The sequence below is a fragment of the Dipodomys ordii genome, unplaced genomic scaffold (genome assembly GCF_000151885.1).
Source record: "Dipodomys ordii isolate 6190 unplaced genomic scaffold, Dord_2.0 Scaffold45, whole genome shotgun sequence".
NCBI classification, from domain to species: Eukaryota; Metazoa; Chordata; class Mammalia; order Rodentia; family Heteromyidae; genus Dipodomys; species Dipodomys ordii.
Window position 1 is genome coordinate 13,167,604 of NW_012267261.1, and position 21,359 is coordinate 13,188,962.

At 43.4% G+C, this 21,359-nt stretch overlaps 1 protein-coding gene across 2 annotated transcripts in view; it reads right to left on the reverse strand.

The window, feature by feature from the left end:
- Positions 1 to 382: 382 nt before the first annotated feature.
- The window catches only part of Maats1 (MYCBP-associated, testis expressed 1), a 43,901-nt gene continuing 22,924 nt past the window's right edge, over positions 383 to 21,359 (reverse strand). The window contains exons 10-19 of one of the 2 annotated variants that reach the window (XM_013019384.1): positions 20,432 to 20,574; positions 19,786 to 19,902; positions 18,131 to 18,202; positions 16,146 to 16,292; positions 12,713 to 12,934; positions 10,311 to 10,459; positions 9,148 to 9,239; positions 5,663 to 5,880; positions 5,407 to 5,626; positions 383 to 663 (exon numbers count right to left, since the gene is read on the reverse strand). In XM_013019384.1, coding sequence (XP_012874838.1) covers positions 5,408 to 5,626; positions 5,663 to 5,880; positions 9,148 to 9,239; positions 10,311 to 10,459; positions 12,713 to 12,934; positions 16,146 to 16,292; positions 18,131 to 18,202; positions 19,786 to 19,902; positions 20,432 to 20,574 — 1,379 coding nt within the window. In that variant the 3' untranslated portion in view covers positions 383 to 663; position 5,407. Of the gene's footprint in view, positions 664 to 5,406; positions 5,881 to 9,147; positions 9,240 to 10,310; positions 10,460 to 12,712; positions 12,935 to 16,145; positions 16,293 to 18,130; positions 18,203 to 19,785; positions 19,903 to 20,431; positions 20,575 to 21,359 lie in introns of both variants that reach the window. The other variant, XM_013019383.1, reaches the window with a different exon arrangement.

The window sequence follows — 21,359 nt, forward strand, 5'->3', positions numbered from 1 at the left end:
CTTTGAATGAGGAGAAATCCATTCAATTCTGATGTTTGTGGTGGATGGGTAGATTGCCCTCCCTCCACATGCTCCCTAGGTGGGTTGTGTGACTATACATCTTATACCCCATGCTCAATGCTGGGGTGCGTGCTATTGAAGGAATACATCCATGTTTATAGTATTCATTCCAGTAATGAGGATATGTGGGTTTCCAGTTTGCAGGTCACCACAACTAACATGTCATACATGTTACTCATGTATTTCTGTTGGATGTAAATCCCAGAGATGAAATGCTGGATGATGCACATTTTCTACCTTAATAGATAATTCCAGTGTCCTAGGAATGACAAACCGAAACAACGTAAGAAATATTCAGCACATTTCTTTTTGTTTGAGTCAACAAGCCAGCACAATATTGAGTAAAATGCTGATAAAAGACACAAGAAAAATTTTCTCTTGAAGTAGAGGGAATCTAGAAAACACCAAAGAGAACAAAACGCTTTTCAATCAACTGTTACTAGTGAAAAGCATTTGAGGTTCTTGGGCATGTTAAGAAAAGAGATCTCTCTCCTCGGGAAGCACGTGTTGACGTGCTCATGAGAGCTACATGTCTTAGAAGCACAGAATACTGGAGTTCTCGAGATGATTTGTACAGCTTCTTAATAAAAAACCACACACAATCTGAAAAAAAAAGAACAAATATTCAAGAGTGAGCCATCTTTTACAAACATTCATTTCCAGAATGAGTAAAACGCCTAGCTACAATGCACTGGAGACAGACAGCCCCTGGGCATACCTTAGCTCTGCCATTTATAAACCTATGGATTCACACATCTCTTAGATCAGTGTCTCATTTTCCAAATATCAGAACTGGAAAAAAAAAGCTTTCAATTAACTGAAAACTTAGTAATGTGTGCATTGTAAAATATTCAAACCACATATAATATCAAAGACCATCACCCTGGGAGTTAGGACTTTACCACACACATTTTAGAAGGTCTCCAGCATGAATAGCCTTCTCACACACAAAATGTATTCATTCCATTCCCAACAGTCCCAAAACTTTTAACCGGTTTCAGTATCAGCCCTAAAGTCTAAAGTCCCAACTCTTGTTTAAATATTACCCAAGCCAAATATGAGACTCAAGATCCAACACATTCTCAGGCAACATTCCCTTTCTAGCTGTGAGCCTGTGAGACCAGACAACTTATGAGGGCTTCCAAATTGCAATGGCAGACCCGCACTACGTAGATACTCCCATTCCCAAAGGGAAAAAGTAGAAACAAGAAGCCAGTGATGAGTCCCCAGCAAATCTAAGACCTTGTGAGGGAAATGCCATTGGAGATTAAAGTCTGAGGAATTGCTTCCTTCCAGGCCCACAGGAGCACCATTCCCATTGCTCTTCTGTGGGGAGGTTCCGATCCTTGGACTCTGCCATGTCCCATTCCATGGTTCTAGGTAGGGTTTCTTCCTTTGTAGTTCTGCTGGGACTGGAGTCTCACCACCAAGGGGCTTAGAGTGGGGGACGGCTGGCTTGCTGAAGTGGGGACATGGCCAGGACGACAATTCAATCCCCTGTGGGGTCGTTTTCCTTCCTTATGATGACAAGTTCCTTCATCCCACCCAATCAAATCTCAGAAGTCCAGCAGCCTTCCCTCTGTCTCTCCAGGCCAAACTGGTCATGTATGCTGATCATATAATACCCATAAACTCCTTTTCATATGGTTGTTCAGCCACATCCTCATGCTCTCATCAGAAGACTTGCTTCTTTTTTTGCAGTATGAGTAGGCTGAGAATTTTTCAAATCTTTCAGACCTGGTTTCTTTCCCTTTAACACTTTTTTTTTTCCCGTCAGGCCATCTCTTGTCTTACTATAAGCAGCCAGGAGAAGACACTGTCTTTTAATATATTTGCTTAGTAGTCTACTCAGCTAAATATCCAGTCTTATTGCTCATATGTTCTACCTTCTACAAAAGATTAGAACACAGTTCAGGAAGGTTTGCAATAACATGTTGCATATTTCCATCTGACACTACACACACTCCAACATTCTACCTGTTACCCTTTATAAAGCTACTCCTACAGATGTAGATATTTGTTACAGTAGCATCCAACCCTGTTTTGATTTTTTTTCTGATTCCAAAGATCTGTATTTTTCAAAATAAAGATCACACGTTGTTTAAAGACAATCTACACAAGAGTTACAAAAAATAGGTGCCCAGGCATAAGCATGCACAGATTTGTTAATTATATACATATGGTTACAAGTGTGCTTGCAAAAAAGTTCATTGGAAATATACACAAGGCTCTGGAAATGTACACTGCATAGTGTTACAATTCTATATTCAAATGGGTTGTGTCTTTCAACATAACAAAACATCACAGATTAGGTGGCTTGAATCACAGAAATTAATTTTTTTCACAATTCAAGAGGTTCCAAGTCCATACAGTGAACACAAGCTTTTTGAGAATCACAGTATTTTAGATGTGTTCAGGTTGTTTCTGTGACCTACTGTTTCTGCTACTGCTTGTTCAAGTACCATGTCTCTGCTTGTACCAAGGTATCTTTGGCTATGCTCTACCAATTGTATGTGATAAGTTGTTTTTGGAAATAAATTGAGGTCCAAAGTGATGTTAACCTTCTCAAAGGAAAACTGAACATGTTATATCTGACAAGTTACTGAAGAATCAAGTATCTAACTTCAGTTTCTGAGATTATTTTTTAAAAATTTGGATTATAAACTTAACTGTAGTATATGCAGGAAGACTTACTTCCAGTTAATGCTTACCACTAGGGCATAGACTTTCAGAGTCTCTATACAAAATGGAAGGGCTTCAACTTTGGCTCCAGTTTTTGTCCCCTTAGTTTATGGTTTTGAGTAGCATTGTCGAGCCACATTTTCTAGAATTGTCACAGTTCCTCAGGAAATAAATATGAAAACCAAAAAAAATGACAAAAGGACTTTGGAAATCACTGAAAATTATAAAACGTGTTAACAGGAAAACAGAAGCGCCATATGCCAGAATCAACTGTGAATTTCTTTTTAAGATTTTGGTCCAGAAGTTCTCCACAGTGTCACTACATCCCCATTGCTTCCTAAGTGAGACGTATGTGTCTCAATAGTTCGTAGTTGTTCTAATTTCCCTCTATGCATTACTAAATCAATTTAGAACTTCTCTCCTACCCCTGCAAGATAGAATAGGGAGAAATATTATGTGTTGGGGACAACTAAACTTTGAGTTCCACTCATGTGAGTTACTGGTTGATCTTTGCTGAGGGTCCTTAACTAAAAAAAAAAAATGTAGGGTTTTTTGTAGCTATGTTTTATGACTATCATATACACTTTACATGGGTTTGATGAGGTGTATTTTACTTTTAATCAGTAGTTCGAAGATGTCTTTTGACTCCTCTGCCTTTATTTCATGGACCACCATGGAATGTCTTAGGTCAGGTATCAAAATCAGAATGCAGATATATTTAACTCAAATTGGGAAAAATACTAATTTTATTTAATTGCATGCTGAAAAAAATGACACTCTATTCCTCTGGCTTATTTTTAGCAAGATAATGAGGTAGGCTTTGAATTGCTGCATGGTAGAAGTCATTACATATAAACATATGGGTAATATCTTCAAAGATTTCTGAGGCTTTTTCATTACTTTTATTTTGTTATTGAGACAGTCACTCTTTTACATTCATGTCTCATCATCATCATCATTTTATTTCAACCTTCCCTTCATGTTCCTCCCTTTAACTGGGACTTAAGATTCCAATAGTTCCCTGCACCAGGTCCCTTTGAACATGTGCAGTAAGTGAGCAGACCCCTCGAGAAGGGCAGTGTATGAGACTATATTGCTAGCAGCAGATGCCAAGACAAGCTCTTTCAACCCTTAGTGCCTGTCCCCCAACATGACTGAGAGTATTCCAGGTAAAAAGCAAAAGTATGTGTCCACCAAGGTATAAAAAGAAGGGCTGATTTCGGCCAAGATCCACTCCCTTCCCCCGCCCCCTTTCTTTCTTTCCTTTTTTTTTTTTTTTTTGTCTGTGATAAGGCCTGAACTCTGGGCTTAGGCGCTGTCCCTCAGTTCTTCAGCTCAAGGCTAGCGCTCTACCGCTTGAGCCACAGGGCCACTTCCGGCTTTTTCTGCTTATGTGGTGCTGACGAATTGAACCCAGGGCCTCATGCATGCAAGACAAGAGCTCTACCACTGAGTCCCCTTCCCAGCCCCCCTTTCCCCTTGAAAAACTTTCAATTGACTCTTTCATTTTAACTTTGAACAGACTCTAGTTCTATCCTCCTAGTCATCTGATAGATAATGTGGTATGTGTCAACTGGGCTACTAAGTGACTTTTATTCCTTCAGCTAAAAATAACCCCTGACGAGTAAACTGCATCTGAATTAGGTGGACTGATGAATAACCTATAACTATCCAACAGGAAATGGTAACTTTGAGCTTCCCTCAGTGTGTTGTTTTGTTACTGGGCAAAGTGACTGTGAGGATCCTCGAAGCTGTGCCTATGAGACTATTACAAAAGTTTGTAGCCCTTGGGATGCGAGGCTCCCAAGCCTACTCCCACTCAATGCAACTCTCTTTTCCTTGGTAACCCAGGGCTAAGGACAGGAGCTCTGTGTCCTATATGGCTACGATAGAACTTCTATAGGAAGAAAAGTGACATATTTCCCTGCTGGAAGCCATGTTTCCCGCTGCATCTTGCTGAGTACGCACACGCCAAATGTGGTCTGGGTCAGACTTGTGAGGATGAATGTTTAGTTGAGCCTAACATCAGTTCCTGGTGGGCATTGCAGATGACATCTGAGTTGGCATCTCACACAGGGTTAGTGCTTTATGCTGTGTTTACAACTCGCTAAATGCATATCCTGTCCACCCCCCGTCTGAGCAAGCTTTTTAAAACAATGTGCACGGTCAAATGTGGCAGTTTACACCTGTAGTCCCAGCTAAGTGGGAGGCATTAAGTAGGAGGATTGCAGTCCACGTCAGCCAGGGCCCTTTGAAGGGTAACTAAAGGCCAAAAGGGCTGAAGGTGTGTATTAGGAGGTGGAATACCTGCCTAATGAGAGTGAAGTCCTGGGTTCAAATCCCAGTATTATGAAAGGTGGGAAAATGGTCAGGCTTTCTTACAGACAATCTTGTCTAGATATATGCTCAAATAACCCACTAGAAATACCTAGATTTCTACTTTCTAGATCCCAAGAGTCCCACCTGTGGTGATCGCTGACTCAATTCTAAATTTCAACCATCCGAGCCCTAACTTAGAAGGTATGAGTCAGTTTAAGTAGGAGTGCTACATTAAATTTCTTAAAGAACAAGGCAGTTGTTGGCAGGATGCTGTCAGAGCAGAGCACAGGGTGAGGGCTGCTCCTCCATCCTTGCTGCTTCCTCCCCACAGAACATCACACTCACCTTAGCTGTCTGCATCCTCTTTGTCTTCAGTGTTGCTCTTGGATGGCTCCACGCTCTGGTTTACCTCCTCGCTCTGGGTTACCAAGTCATTCTGGGTTAGCTCGTCACTCTCCACTAAGTCGTCGCTCTGGGTTAGCTCGTCACTCTCTGGTACCTCGTCACTCTCTGGTACCTCGTCACTCTCGGACACCTCCTCTGGCGCCTCTTGGTTCTTGGGTACCTCATGGCTCTCAGGGGCTTCCTGGGTCTCGGGGGCCTCCTGGCTCTTGGAGACCTCTGGGCTCTTGGGGACCTCCTGGCTCTCGGGGGCCTCTTGGCTCTCGGGGGCCTCTTGGCTCTCAGGGGCCTCCCTAGCATCGGTGGCTTGGCCCCTGGCCTGTAGCTTCTCGGAGAAGTGCTCCTGGACCATGGCGTCAGTGAACTCGTGGATGATCTGATGGGCCGCCAGGATGTGCTTCCGCTGGGCGTTCCTCACTGTACCAAAGAGACAGGAGAATCTCTATCGTGAAAACCTGAGGGAAGTCATTCCCAAATGCTCTCCAGGGCAGAGGGACACAAACCCTAATTTTACAAGCCACATATCCTCTAGCTAGGGCTACTTGGATTCAATATAGATTATTGGATCTCTGTTTTAGAAGGACATCTTCTACAGGTAAATCACATCTGCTGCAGGTTAGCTATGAAATGCACCCCCAGCCCCCCACCTTCTGCTTCACCAAAAGGCAAGCTGGTGTACAGGTTAGGATCTGTCCAATGGCAGAATGGGCCATTAGGAGGAATGGGCCTTGCGGGAGGAAGGAGGTCAGTGGAGCATGACTTTGAAGGGTATTATGTTCTCAGACCTTTCTCTCTCATTCTTTCTGCTTCCTGGCCACCATGAGGTGAGCAACTCACTCTTCTATGCCCTTCTACCACGACGCTCTGCCTTACCATAGTCCAGAAACAACAGAGCCAGCAGATCTTGCCTGAAACCCCTCCGATTGTGAGCCCAGCCCTGCCCTTCCTCCTTCTCAATTGTTTCTCTCAGGTATTTGGTGGCAAGAGTGAAAAGTGACGAGCAGAAAACCCACACCTACCCCTCCCTCTGTCTCCTTGGGCTTTAAACTCAAGGCCTTGCACTTGAGTGCTCTACCACTTGAGCCACGCTTCTAGCCTTTTTCGCTTTTAGGATTTCAGGGTTTAGGGTCTCACTTTTTTTTTTTTTTGCCTGGTTGGCCTAGGGCTGTGGTTCTCCTACCTGCACTTCCCCAATATCTGGGGTTACAGATGTGAGCCATTGCTCCTGGCTCCATACCTTATACTCAGTGCTGCTCGCATTTTGGGTCAGTCTGTCTGGGGTTGTCCTTCCCTTCACCCCTCCACAGCTTTTGCCTCACCTGTAATGTCTGCAGTGGAAGTCTTACACTTTCATAAAGCCCGGTTCAAGTCTCTGCTCCTCTAGGATGTCTACTCTGATTGGGTTATCCCCATTTACTACTCACCACACTTGCATTTGGGCCAACCAGGGAACCCCAAAATGTAAGGTACATTTTGTTTTCTACCTACATCATGAATGACTGTTTAGTCTTAATGAAACTCTTGCCTCATACTTCTCCTTGAACCATAGCTCCTCATAGAGACGGCACTATTGATTGATGCTGACTTAATCATCAAATTCTAAGAATATTTATTATCAAGCCTTAGTGCCTAAGCCTTTGGAGAGGAGAGGTGTTCATTAGCATTTGTCCTTAATTTGTTCCAACCACACTTTTAAGCACTTGACATGTAATTATTCATTTAATTCTCTCACAACCCAAGAAGAGAATATTATTAATATCCTCATTTCCAGAAGAATAAATATAGACATACAGAAATTAGGTAACTTATTCCAAGTCATGTAACAAATAAAGGACAGTAAAAATTATTATGGAATAAAAAAAAACGTATTATGGAATAGTTTCAGTGGCACATGGCTCTGATCTTAGCTCTCAAGAGTTTAAGGTGGGAGGATCATGAATTTGAGGCCAGTATGGGCTAGATAGTGAGACCCTGGCTAACTAAGTAGATAGATAAATAGATAGACAGATAGATGATAGATAATCTTTGTCCTTTGGATATCAGCTATTTTATACAGGGTAATACATAGCAGCTTTTTGCAGGTGACAGTAGTGTGGCTGAAAAAACAAGACCTCTGCAATCACAGAGATCCTGATTCAACTCTGCAAAAAGCTCAGACAAAACCTAGACCCTGAATTCAAGCCCCAGGACCAGCACCAAATTTTTTTTTTGAAAAGATAATTCAATATGGCCCACATGTAATATTACCTTAATCTTGGGTAATTAGTACATACAATATAGATAATATATAAATATAAATATAAAATATATACTTGCATAGTAATAAATATATTTATATAAGCATAAATAAAATAAAAACACAAATATAGAAACATATTATGCATAAAAATATATATTTCCTCATTTGAAATGAGAAATGAAAGTTTCTCTTTTTTTGATTTGACATAAATAGGAAGGGAAGAGGCTGAGAACTAATGCGACTTGACCATAAACAATTCCCACTGATTTCTTCCACTCAAATTCCTCTTCCAAAATCTCCCTCTCAGATTAAATAAATATTAAGCCCATCATTTCCACACCTCATTCATCCCCTTCAGGTAGAATGCTCTGATGCAAACTGACCTGACTTTGGACCTGGGAGAAGCAGGAAGGAACTGATCATTTTAATGGATTTAGAAAACATTTTCACTGTGAAGTTGATATAGAAATATGTCTTACTTTGTCTGAAAATTAACTGTTTTGGAATAGGCAGTATTATACACTGTTATGGCAGTAGAACAATCTTTTTTTGTGGGACAACTGGGTAGAATCTACCACAGTGCAAAATACACATAATCCTACTTGCCAGGAATTGTACTGCAAGGATTTAACTCTCTTCAGAAGCATGGCCCAGGATAGGTGTAAAAGATATGGACTGACCAGAAAAAACGAACAAACTAAATGCTGGCTTAAAAAGCACATAACCACCATGAAGGAGGAAGACATGGAAGTTCTTTGTCCTAATGTGTTTGAATCCCACCATCCTTTCATCCTCAATGAAACACTCCACAGAGTTCTACAGAATCCTGCACGCTTTGTGCTGCTGTCTCACCTAAATATGGCCTTGTTCTAATATCACCCATCTTGGGGATGAAGCCAGTAGTTTCAGAGCTCTGGAAGAACCTGCCCTTTTATGATCTCCTTTTGTCTTCTCCTCTATTGACGGAAAGCATTAATCTTTACAAACATGCCACATTTGGCAAATGATAGGTTGAGGTATTTATATTGAGACATGGCCCCAGGAGAGGCACAGTTTGGGCTGACACAAGGAAGTATAGTAGAATAGATTTAGGCCCTCAGCATGGCTGCTTTTCAACACCCGCGCTTCCTGTGCCCTGCCTACAAAAGGCTGTTTCAGGGTGAATCATAAGACACTCCTCCTCAGCAAGCTGGGGAACTTCCTTTCAAAGAGGGTGGAGGTGCTGGCAAGCATATTGCAACTGCATCTCATCTGCAGAATCTAGTTGGGTGTTCAGAATCTCTACTCACACAGCAGGAAGGGAACCTGACAAACTCGTTAACAAGGGAAATCAGTGCTTCTTCAGAAATCCCATACACGCTGCCATTTAGTTTTCACTTCTAGGATACTAAAAATAATTTAGAGCTTTCTAAAACACCTAAGGTAAAACATTTCTATTGACTTACCTTTTTCTTTGACAAAGTCTTTTTGAACCTCTGGGATCAGAAAACTGTAAACCAACTCAGCAACAATCTCCTCAGATTGAAGTTGTGTTCGACTATAAAATTTTGAAAAGAAGAAAAAGGTGACATTGTTCAAAAAGAAATATACTTTTTTTTTGAATTTTATTTGATTTGATTTGTGAAGATACTGTACAGAGGGGTTACAATTACATGGGCAGGATAATGCGTACATTTCTTACCAAGCATTGCAGCCTCCTCCTTTGGTTTACCCTTCACATCCCTTCCCAGCCTTCCCCCTCCCCCCCAATCCCAATCCTTCTCCTTCCCCCCTTCTCCCCCCCCAAAAAGAAATATACTCTTTATCTGACTTATACAACTGTAACCCCTCTGCCTATCACCTTTATGATAACAATAAATAAAATAAAATTTTTAAATCAAACTGTTTTCTTGCTCCCTTGCTTGAACTGCTGAATTACAGTTAGCAACTCCAGTGCCTAAATCTCACCACCCCCTTTTCCTTGATTGAATAATCTGAAATAACACATTTTTGGAGACCTTGTTTAAACTCCATGAAAAATTAGTAGTTGATTCTGTCCTTCATTTACCAACCTGATAAGAAAGAAATGTTAAAAATTCAGTTTATTGCCAGGCACTGGTGACTCATGCCTGTAATCTTAGCTACTCAAGATGTTGAGATCTGAGGATCATGGTTCAAAAAGCCAGCCTAGGCAGGAAAGTCTGAGACGCTTGCCTTCAATTAACCACCAGAAAACTGGAAGTGGAGCTGTGGCTCAAAGTGGAAGGAAGCCCCACACGTGGGATCAAGTGTAAGTAATGTTGTACACACCCACATCTATGCATCTATGAACGTAATCAACATTGCAGAGGATAGCTGGGAATTCAATTCCCAATATTGCAACTATGCAGAGATAGGAGCTTGATTGACTTCTAATGATGACACTAGTAGGGTAATGGACAAGCAAGCTGAGTTCTTTTATGTGTGTCCCCGTGGTGACAAAAATCTTAAGCTCCTGACAATTGACATTCACATAACAGCAAAGGAGTGTGTGTGTGTGTGTGTGTGTGTGTGTGTGTGTGTGTGTGTGTGTGTGTGTGTGAAGGGGAGAGAGAGAGAGAGAGAGAGAGATAGCTATTCTGCTGCGTACCGGCTTTCCATTTCATAGGCAATGTTATTGATTTCCTCAGCCACCTTCTCAATTTCTGCTCTGGCTTGTTCATCTGCAGTACTTGCTTCAGTATTCAGTATAATTTCTTCCAGATAGGATGAAACAGTACTCTGGTGAACTTTAACCACCTGCACAAAGCAGAAATATCCCTTCTTGATAACAACATCCCACGATGAACAAGATAAGAATAATTCAAACCTTGGCTGACCTCTTGTCACAGATACCTCATTCATTAAGTCAACATTTCCACTTCTTTCCTGTCTTCCTGCCTACCTGTTCATTGTGGTGGGCCTCATCTGCCCAGCCTATTTTAGAATCATGGACCTTACTTGGAGGTAGGCAGGCAGTAAAACCATGGCTTCAGATCAATAATCTGGTTTGGATTCTGGCTTTGTTCTAAGCAGCAGTGTGAGCTGGCCAACCTACCTAACCATAGAGAAGCTAGGAAATATTTCCCATTGTCTTTTCTGTCTTTCAGCTTAAATAACAGAACCCCTAGATTTTAGCTGGGCCAAAGGGACTGTATTTTCCAGCACCCATAGAAGCCAGCACGGCCACAACTTCTGACCAAAAGAATAATTCAGAAATGGTATTTAGAAGATACCTCCCTAGGAAGCTTTTCATCCAGCTCTTGTCTTTATGGTTTGTTTTTATTTTTTGCTTGTTTGTGGTTTTTTTTTTGGTAGGTGATTGTTGGATCAAATTAGAAATCTGAACTTAATAACATATACTTACAAACATTTTCAATTGTATGTTGAAGATACAATTCATTGAAGGTTTTTTTAAAGCTTTTTAATTAAAAAAGAACCACACAGTTCTTAGGTCAATCTTAATTCTATGGGATAAGGTAAATCATTAATCATTAAACTCTCAGGGCAACTTAGAAGACTCCCCAAATTCACATAGTACTTATTTGTGTGTGTGTGTGTGTGTGTGTGTGTGTGTGTGAGTCCTGGGGCTTGAACTCAGGGCCTAGGCATTTTTCCTGAGCTTTTGTACTCAAGGCTAGCATTCTACCACTTGAGCCACAGCTCCACTTCTAGCTTTGTGGTGTTTAATTGGAGACAAGAGTCCTATGGATTTTCCTGCCCTGGCTGGTTTCAAACCACAGTCCTGAGATCTCAGCTGCCTAAGTAGCTAGGATTACAGATATAAGCCACCAATGCTCAGCTGTATAGCTGTATATACTCCTATGGGGTCTACATCTTAAAATTCTAGCCTGGTTTTTCCTTTTCTTCCTACAGCTGGTTCAGGGGAAGTACTCACCTAGCTGCCCTTAAGGTACTCTGGGAATGTGGCCACTATGCAGACTCTTCCATAGTTCAGTGCAGGTAGCCCAACTCTCTTCCTCTGCGTGTGTGTGATGATAACTCCACCCAGCAGTCCAGACTAAATTACCCCTGCCTGAAACTTAGGTTTCTCTCCTCTTACCTACCTTGAAAACAGTAGCATCACCTGCCATACTTGGGCTCTCTGTTTCTCATTCTGGCCTTTATGACTTCAGCAGCCTCCTTCCTGGCTTCCTTGAGCGCGCTCTCTCTCTCTCTCTCCCTCTCTCTCTCTCTTTCTCTTCTCTCTCTTTCTCTTCTCTCTCTCCTCTCTCTCTCTTTCACCTCTCTCTATGTACCTTCTCTCTCTCCTCCCTTCCAGATCTTTGCCCACACAAAAGCAGAGTAGGGGGAAGGCAGTGGTTCATACTTGTAATCCTACCAAGGACACTGTGAGGTCTGAAGATTGTGCTTCAAAGCCAGCCCGGTCAGGAAAGTCCATGAAACCCTTATCTCCAATGGACCAACAAAAGTCAGAAGTGGAACTGTGACTCAAGTGGTAGAGTGACCGTCCTGAGCTAAGGAACAGCAGACCCGTTTCAAGCCCCAGTACTGGCACCACGACATATCTATCTATCTATCTATCTATCTATCTATCTATCTATCTATCTATCTATCTATCTATCTATCTATCTATCTATCTATCCATCCATCCATCCATCCATCTATCTACCTATCTAGATATAGATTAGATAGATATACATAGACATATATATGTCTATCTGTGGCAGAGTAATCTTGTTTCGAATACATCATTGGGCCCCATTTGTTTCCTTCATGGAATCATGGCATTTTCTAACTCTACTTATGCTTCCTTCAAGTAGGAGAGAAGAGATTAAGTCTGTTTTTTCCCTTCCAAATAATCTCATACTGCCCTTGGCCTGTGCCGGGCCTGGATGGAGTAGGAGCTTAAGGCCTGTTTGCTGGAAATTTAAAAAAAAAAAAGGAAAAGGAAAGTTCAGTGCCATGGCCTGTCCTGAGGTTCCTCCGGCCCACCGGCTTCCTGCGGGGGAGAGGACAGGGGTGGCCCTTTCCCCGCGGGCGCCCACCTACCTCCTTAAATATCTCGTCCTCCTCGCGCAGGCGCCTCTGCTCCACCTGGCGCCGGCCGCTCTCCTCCGCCTCCCGCGTGCGCCGCTGCCGCTCGGCCAGCATGGCGAAGGCGTGGATGCGCCTCTCTTCCTGCAGTCTCACCAGCTCTTTGGACAGGAAGTCGAACATGTCTGCCAGTGCCCTGCCCTCCAGGCCGGCCAGGTGGTTTTCAATGAGGGACAGCTGGAAACATAAGAATATAATTGTAGGCCACTAAGGAATGGCGATCTTGGCAGTCGAGTCGTCTAACCACTTGGATCTGGGTGCAGCTGGGTGGTGGTTGTGGATCCCCTTCCCAAGGGCTCTTACTGGGAACGTGTGTCACACAGACCAGGAGGTAGGCTGCTGCCCCGGATTGGTCAGGCTTCACCTTACAAATGAGATGTGACAAAACATTTCTGCAAGTGGCCACTTGGGGTGTGATCTGTTGTTTGTCTGTGCGTTTCCTTCAGTTTTATTCAAAAGGTCAAGTGAAGTCCTTTCAGACGGGAAGAGAAACGCCAAGGTTCTTACCGAAGATGATATTGGAGTTTAAGCCAGGCCCCGTGACTCACGCCTGTAATCCTAGCTACTTAGGAAGCTGAGATCTGGGGATTGTGGTTCAAAGCCAGCCTAGCCAAGATAGTCCCTGAGATTCTTATCTCCAATTAACCATCCAAAAAAAACAAAAAGACAAAACAGGAAGCGGATCTGTGGCTCAAGTGGTAGAGTGCTAGCCTTGAGTAAAAAAAGCACAGGAATAGCACCCAGGTCCTGAGTTCAAACACACACACACACACACACACACACACACACACACACACACAATATTGGAGTTTAATAACATAGGATTTCCTAGAAATTCACTCATGACACCGGTTAATTTTTTAAAGGTGTGTCCATCTGGTCCATTCATACAAGCTTGAGGAATTTTAATATCTCCCAAAATAGGAAAGCAGAAAACATTGTCATTCTTGAGTCTTTTAATAACTCCAAAGGCATTAACAACTGTTTTTGAACCAGCACAGGAAAAGAGCCTAAATGCCCATGTGATTGTTGGGTAAAATAGAGACCCGTGGAGCTCTCAGCCAGGAGTAAGCCACTGTACCTCTTTATGGATCCGTGAGCCCCATCTTTGACACATCAAATGGAAAAGTGCTTGAGATTTGTTTAGCCTGTGTGACTTCATCTTGTGCCCCCACCTACCCTAGGTCTTAAGAGTGGAAAAATAAGTTCTTCTTCCCACTGTTCACTGCTTTTAACACTGATAGCTCCTCCTTCCTCATTTCCCTTTCTGGTTTGACTCTGAAGAGAAGGAATTCGCACAGGTGTCAAAGGGGAGGTTGTCAGTCAAATGCTGGTGTTTGCCTGGTACCCAGACCATCCATCCTCACGCACGCACACTTCCTAACCACGGAGTTCAAGTTCACTTTTATAACAGGGAGTGTGGAAAGAAAGGGTGGCAGCATCTCTCTGCTCTTTCATGAATAAACAGTGAACATTCAACCTTGAGATGAGAACAGATTCTCTCCTTCTTGTATCTGAGCAGCATCCGCAACTTTACTTGAGGCCAAGGGGTGGAGGTAGGGGTTGGAGAATAGACTGATTTTCAAGATCCTAAGATAGCTATCTGTTCATGATTGGCCTCTTTCCTCAGCCACAAACCTGGGTATTCTCAATCTAGGTAGGATGATCTAACTTAAAAGTATACAAAAGGGGCTGGGAAGGTGGATCAGTGGTAGAGCGCTTGCCTCGTATGCATGAGGCCCTGGGTTTGATTCCTCAGCACCATGTAAACAGGAAAAAAAAGCTGAAGTGGTGTTGTGGCTCAAGTGGTAAAGCTGTAGCCTTTAGCTGAAGAGCTGAGGGACAGTGCCCAGACCGAGTTCAAGCCCCAGAACCGACAAAAAAAAAAGTATGCAAAACATACGTAGGAAGATGATTCTCTTGTGATCACATCATGGGATCCATTGCATAATTGGGAACTGTGTTTTATGGACTATTTTCCAGAGAAACGAGAGCAGATTAAGGGAGACCAGCATTGCTATCCATATACATGGGAGCCTAATCCTCAGATGCCTGCATATCATTGGTGTTTCTGGGAACAGGTACAGTATGAATGGCAGCTTTTCACATTAACTCTTACCTCTACACTTAGCTGATACCATCAGTCATGTCTCCACCGTTTGGGGAAAATGAGCTGAAAAGCCTGAAGTGCTTCCCTGCATCTGTTAAAGGCCTTTATCCCAATCCTTAAAAGGCCATCCACAGACTCTGCACCTATGTTATCATTGTTTCCCTATGTGAACATCTCTAGGTCTATAGAACCCAGACACTTCAATCCACATTCCCCTCATCTGCTTCTGGTCCCTTGCTTGGGTGGCACAGCTTGTGTCTTTCTTATTCTTCCCCTATTTAGCCCCCAGACCTGCTCTCCTGACTCAGCGACCATCCATGGCCCTGCTTTCATGTAAGAGAAGTAAAGCTGTGGTCATTTCCAAGCTGCTGACTGTTATATCCAATTCCCAATGGCACAAGAGTTATGCATGAGTCACATGCACACACTGGTGCAAAAGAACAGTGCTGAGCACAAGTTTCTCTCTAGCTTCCCTGGACTTACTCATCAGAACCAAGTCATGCATGGGCCACACTGGAGGTTCACACCTGTAATCATAGCTATTCAGGAGGCTGAGATCCTAAGATCATGGTTCAAAGCCAGGATGAGCATATAAATCCAAGAGACTCTTATCTACAACGAACCAGCAAAAAGCTGGAAGTAGAAGAGTGGCTCAAGTGGTAGAGTGCAAGATGATTGTGTTTTTCATACTGATTTACAGCAAAGTGGGGGAAAGGAGCAGAAATGTGTCTATACTGTTGTCAGCAGCATTAAGAAGTATGCAAAAATAGCATGAACATTGGGAGAGAACAAGAACAACTTTTACTGCTGTTCATTTAGTTATGACTCTCAAGCTGTGCATGGGGGGGCAGACATCACCCAACACAGAGTGAACATGGTTAACAGGCACTTCATCCAGCATGAGCTCTGATGGGTTCACATTTCAGAAGTAAGTGCTGACATAGCTGGATACTGGTGGCTCACGCCTATAATCCTAGCTACTCAGGAGGCTGAGATCTGAGGACCTTAGTTTGAAGCCAGCTGGCTTCAAATCCAAGAAACTCGTATCCTCAATTAACTAGCCAAAAAATAAAGGTGAGAATAGAGGTGTGGCTCAAGAGGCAGAGCGCCAGCTAAGCAAGTGTGAGGCCCTGAGTTCAGAATGGATGCTGAATGCTGGCAAAGTGCTGAGGTTGGAGGAATCTTTTTTTTTTTATCGTGTCCTCTATTGTTGTCCCAATTTTCCTTGTGCTATAATAAAAGGAAGAGGGAAAACACAGCAAGACAGAAAGGAAGAACCTTGTGCTCGTGCAGGTTCCTCTGTCGCTGTAGGGCCAGTGTCAGTTGCTTCTCGGCTTTCTTCAGTATCTTTTCATCTTCTTGTAGTGCATGGCTGGTGCGCAGCTCGTGGATCAACTCTCGCCGCTTTTCTTTCCCTTCAAACATCTGCACGAGATCAAGTCAAACAAAGACCTGGCCGTTACGATCCTTCAGGGTGATGTGCTCCAGGAGTCACGAGCAGCATGCAAAGTATCTGGGGATAGTGGGTTCTGTCCTGCATAAAGGGCTCTCGTTGCAGGAGTATTCCACCCTGCTAGGATTTCGGCCTCTTTTTTTGTGCCTTCAGAGGTTCAGAGAGAAAAGAACTTACAGGCAGAGAGGTGAGTTATTGGTTTAGCTCCTAACAATGCCTCTCAGAGACTAGGTGGCAACTTACAGGATCATATTAAGAAACTAGAACCTTCCCTACAATTTCCTATGCTCCTTCCCTGAGGATGGCATTTTTCATGGCTGTGGTGGTTTTGTTGTTTGTTCTGTTTTGCCTTTATTTTTAATCCAAGAATGTGTCCCTGGCTTATAATACATAACGTACTGGCTGAAGTGAAGTATGGCATTCCTCTAGGAGAATATTAAATGGGGTGAAGAAACATGTTAAAACCAGGCATGAGTTGGATGCCAGTGGCCCATGCCTGTAACCCTACTTATTCAGGAGGCTGAGATCTGAGCATCACAGCACAAAGCCAGCCTGGCAGGAAAGCCCATGAGACTCTTATCTTCAATTAATCACAGAAAAAGCTGGAAGTAGTGTTGTAGCTCCAATGGTAGAGCCCTAGCTTTGAACACAAAGAGGCTCAGGGACAGTGTCCAGGCCCTGAGTTCAAGGCCCAGAACCAGCAAAATCAAAATCAAAACAAAAACAAAAACAGCTATGGTGGCACATGCCTATAACTCTAGCTATTCAGGAGGCAGCCGTAGGAGGATCACAGTCTGAGATAAGACTAAGACCCTGTCTGAAAAACTAAAATAAAATCAAAAGGGCTGGGGATGTGGTTCAAGTAGAAGAGCTTTTGTCTAGTCAGCATGAGGCCCTGAGTTTAATCCCCAGTGCAAAAGAACAGTGCTGGGCACAAGTTTCTCTCTAGCTTCCCTGGACTTACGCATCAGAACCAAGTCATGCATGGGCCACACTGGTGGTTCACACCTGTCATCATAGCTATTCAGGAGGCTGAGATCCTAGGATCATGGTTCAAAGCCAACATGAGCATACAAATCCAAGAGACTCTTATCTACAACCAACCAGCAAAAAGCGGGAAGTGGAGAAGTAGCTCAAGTGGTCTTGAGTGAAAAAGCCAAACAGGAGCACAAGGACCTGAGTTCAAGCTCTAGTACCTGCAGGGTGTGTGCACATGTGCATGCACATGTGTGTGTATGTGTGTCTTGGGAGACACACATGTAGCTGCGCCATTCTATCATTCTATTGTGCCAGCTCCAGCAACACAAATGGCTGAAGCTTTACAGTCAGGAACAAGGGAGTTGAATTTGATGGTAGTTAACTAAATCTCCCTGACTCAGGTTACTTACTTAGCTAGTGATAGTCCTGATAGGAAAAAATGAGATGATACATGTAGAACCAACAATAGATAATATGGGTACATGGCAGGGGTTTAAAAGTGTAGCCATTATAATTTTAGCTATCTCATTGATAATGAAGATATTTCCAGATATAGGCAAACTCAAATAACTGTATTAGGATATCCTTCTAGAAAACTAGAGAGTCTCTTTGTTTTGTAATGTTGCTTTTCTCAAAATCCGGTGGGAAAATGTACATAGAGAGTATCCCAAAGCAGAAAAAAAGTTTACACTGCCTAGGTTCCGCTGTGCCAAGTGGCAGACAAGTCAGTAGGAGGGGCAGGCAAGGTTCAGGAGGGAAGCATTCCCTCCATGCCCATCACGCACGCACATATGCATTCTGAAACACAAGCGCTGGAAGCTGGACTACACACCATGTTCTGAACCACTCTGCCCCGGAGTAGCTGTTGCAGGTAGATCACAGCCATTTCCATCTCCTCTTCCTCCTGAGAGAAAAACAGAGCAAATAGTTTGACAACAGCAGCAGCCTAAGCATCAAATGCTGTGTGTGTGTGTGTGTGTGTGTGTGTGTGTGCGCGTGCGCACGCATGTGCATACCTGTCCTGGGACTAGATGCCAGGGCCTGGGCTTTGTCCCTGAGCTTTCTCTGTGTAAAGCTGTGTTCTGCCACTTGATTCACATCTCCATTTCCTGCTTTTTTGCTGGTCAACTGAAGATAAGAGTCTCACAGACTTTCTTGCCCAGACTGGCTTTGGACTGCAATCCTCAGGGCTCAACCTCCTGAATAGCTAGGATTACAGGCTGGAACCACTGGTACCTACACCTCATCAAATGCTTGTATCAAGCAAGACTTATTTCAAACAAGAGGGACTGTGTCAGATGCTGGATTGAAAGACACAGAGCCTGTTCTCTGTCCTCATTGAACACGCCGTACTTACCATGTCACGCAGTTTCTTTTTCATTATGAATAATGCATTGCTACCAGGTCATACGAAAGGAAAATGAATGCCAGGACTGCTCTATTATCCCTGCAAATGATGCTATTTCCAGCAAAATCTTGAAGCAGCAAGCACAGTGCGTAATATCCTTTCAGCAATCACGTGCTCACATTTGCTCATGCAAACACAACGCAGCTAGTCCGTGTTTAGAGTGACGTGCTATGCATGAGCATTTAGCTAAACTGGTAAATGAAAAGGTCAAAGCAAGAAGAACGAGGTCTAGCCTTCTCATGAAAGCATCTCTGGTAAGAGAAAATGTCGGGACAGTAGTAGCATTAACATCCACCACAGACAGGGAGGATTCAAAGGCCTGCACAGAGTCTGAAGAAGCAGTGGGTATGGTTCCCTCTAGGACAGGAGGAAACAGGCCTTGGTGCGAATCCCTCCTCACCCCACCCCCACACCCATCTCCTGACAAGGAACACAGTAGCCTTCCTCTGGAAGGCTCAGCTGGCAGCCAGAGATGCTCCCACTGCTGGGGGAGTTCTCCACGTCTCTATCACGACATGCTCAGCAGTTCCCTGTGGGTTGGTGTGCTGTGACGCCCTCCTTTATATCCTTACCAGTTCTGGCACCAGTTCTGGCACCTTGCCCACATGGAGTTTGGCGAGAAGTGGTCAGTGGGACCCCTTGGAGCCATTCCTCGCCTAAAAGCCACCCTGTCGTGATGTCACCACCAGCATTTTATTCCTGTCTGACTGCCACAGTTACAGCCACTAGCTGGTGAGAAGGAAGTCGGCGTGGAGACTGTTCTCAGTCTTTTATTTGGCACACAAGAGGACTGCCGTCTCTGCTGATGCTTCATTCTTGAGCATGATTGGGTTCAGATTTCAGTGTGTGTGTGTACATGCACATGTGTGCGCGCGCATGAGCATGCAGGAGTGCACACATGTATGTGGCTGTGTTTGTGTTTGATACTTAAGAATAAAGGACACACACACACAAACAATTTTAAATCAGAGCTTGAGAAACTACCTAACTGTAGTGCAGATTTTTCTTTCAACCCAAACTTTCCTAACGACACTGACGGCCGTGCTGAAGCTAGCATTTCAAACCAGTTTCTAACTCACATAGGAACCCATCTCCAAGGTTGGGGTGGAAAGTCGAGGCAGAGGCATGGAGATTTTTTGAAGGAAGCGTAGAGGTTTCTTTGTTTCCGCAACTTTATTCTTCTTGTCCAACAGCGCCTGAAATGATCAAACGAATGTCATCCCTTCTCTTGGCGTTTTCCTCCACCACTAGGCTAAGGCAATCTGCTCCAATGTGAGCACCACCAGCCTTTCTTGAATTTTAAACTAGATGTGTTTGACTCCTTCCTGATGTCCTGATAACAAATATTAAAGGGAGTAAGTGGAGCCTCTTACAACATCTACACCAACCGTAATGTCTAATACTAGGAATTTGCTGTACCTCTAGGTAGCGTCAAGTTTTACCAATGCAGATCCAAAGTCAGAAAGCCTATCAGGAAATAACATGACTTCTGTAAGTGAAGACAATGAACTCTGAGAAGTTTTCCTGCAGTATGAAATGAGGGGAAAAACTATTAGGCACATCATGGACAACCTCCAGGGGAGAAAAGTCTAGAGAAGAAGGAATGTCAGGTTGTGCCTTAGATTCATGATCAGCAATGCCCAAGACAGAATGAAATTGGGAAGTGCGGTGTTTCTCTGTGGAAGCCACATGAGAAATATCTGGTCTTCCATATGAAAAGTGTACCTTATGGATCTCTGCCAGCTCATAGTCTGTCCTCGCTACCCGCTTCAGAAAACCAGCTTTGGTGACGATGGTCCTTGGCTTTGGAGCTTTGATTCTTGGTTGTGTCACAAAATCTGGGAGACATGCCTCAAGTTCAACTAATCCTACAGGCAAAAAGTACATGTTTTCAGAGGATATTGTTCATTTTAACAACAAATGTCAAGTGGTTTCTTTAGAATACTTTTCTTTTTTTTTTTTTCCTCTCTCTCTCTTTTTTTTTTTATTGTCATTCCTGGGGCTTGAACTCTGGGCCTGGGCGCTGTCCCTCAGCTCTTCAGCTTAAGGCTAGCACTCTACCACTTGAGCCACAGTGCCACTTCCGGTTTTCTAGAGGTTTATTGGAGATATAAGTCTCACAGACTTTCCAGCCTGGGCTGGCTTTGAACCGTGATCCTCAGATCTCAGCCTCCTGAGTAGCTAGGATTACAGGCGTGAGCCACCGGCGCCCGGCTTCTTTAGAATACTTTTTAAGGCACATCTCACATAATAGAATGCATTGTCCATGAAATGTAAAGCCCATTTATGTCCATATAATTAATGCAGGTTCTCAGTGACCTAGACTATAAGATGAGAAATGTTTTCTAAAACTAAAAATATTGTCAAGCAGAGCATGGGTGACTCATGCCTGTAATCCTAGCTACTCAGGAGTCTGAGATCTGTGGATCAGGGTTCAAAGACAGCCAGCCTGGACAGGAAAGTCCATGAGACTCTTTATCTCCAATTAACTACCAAAAAGCCAGAAATGGCACTATGGCTCAAAGTAATGAGGCACTAGTCTTGAATACAAAAGCTCAGAGACAGAGAGACTCACCAATCTGTCATATTCCACTTTGAATATGATAGCTTTAATCGTGTAAAACTGTCTTGATCTTGACCACATAAAGCTTCA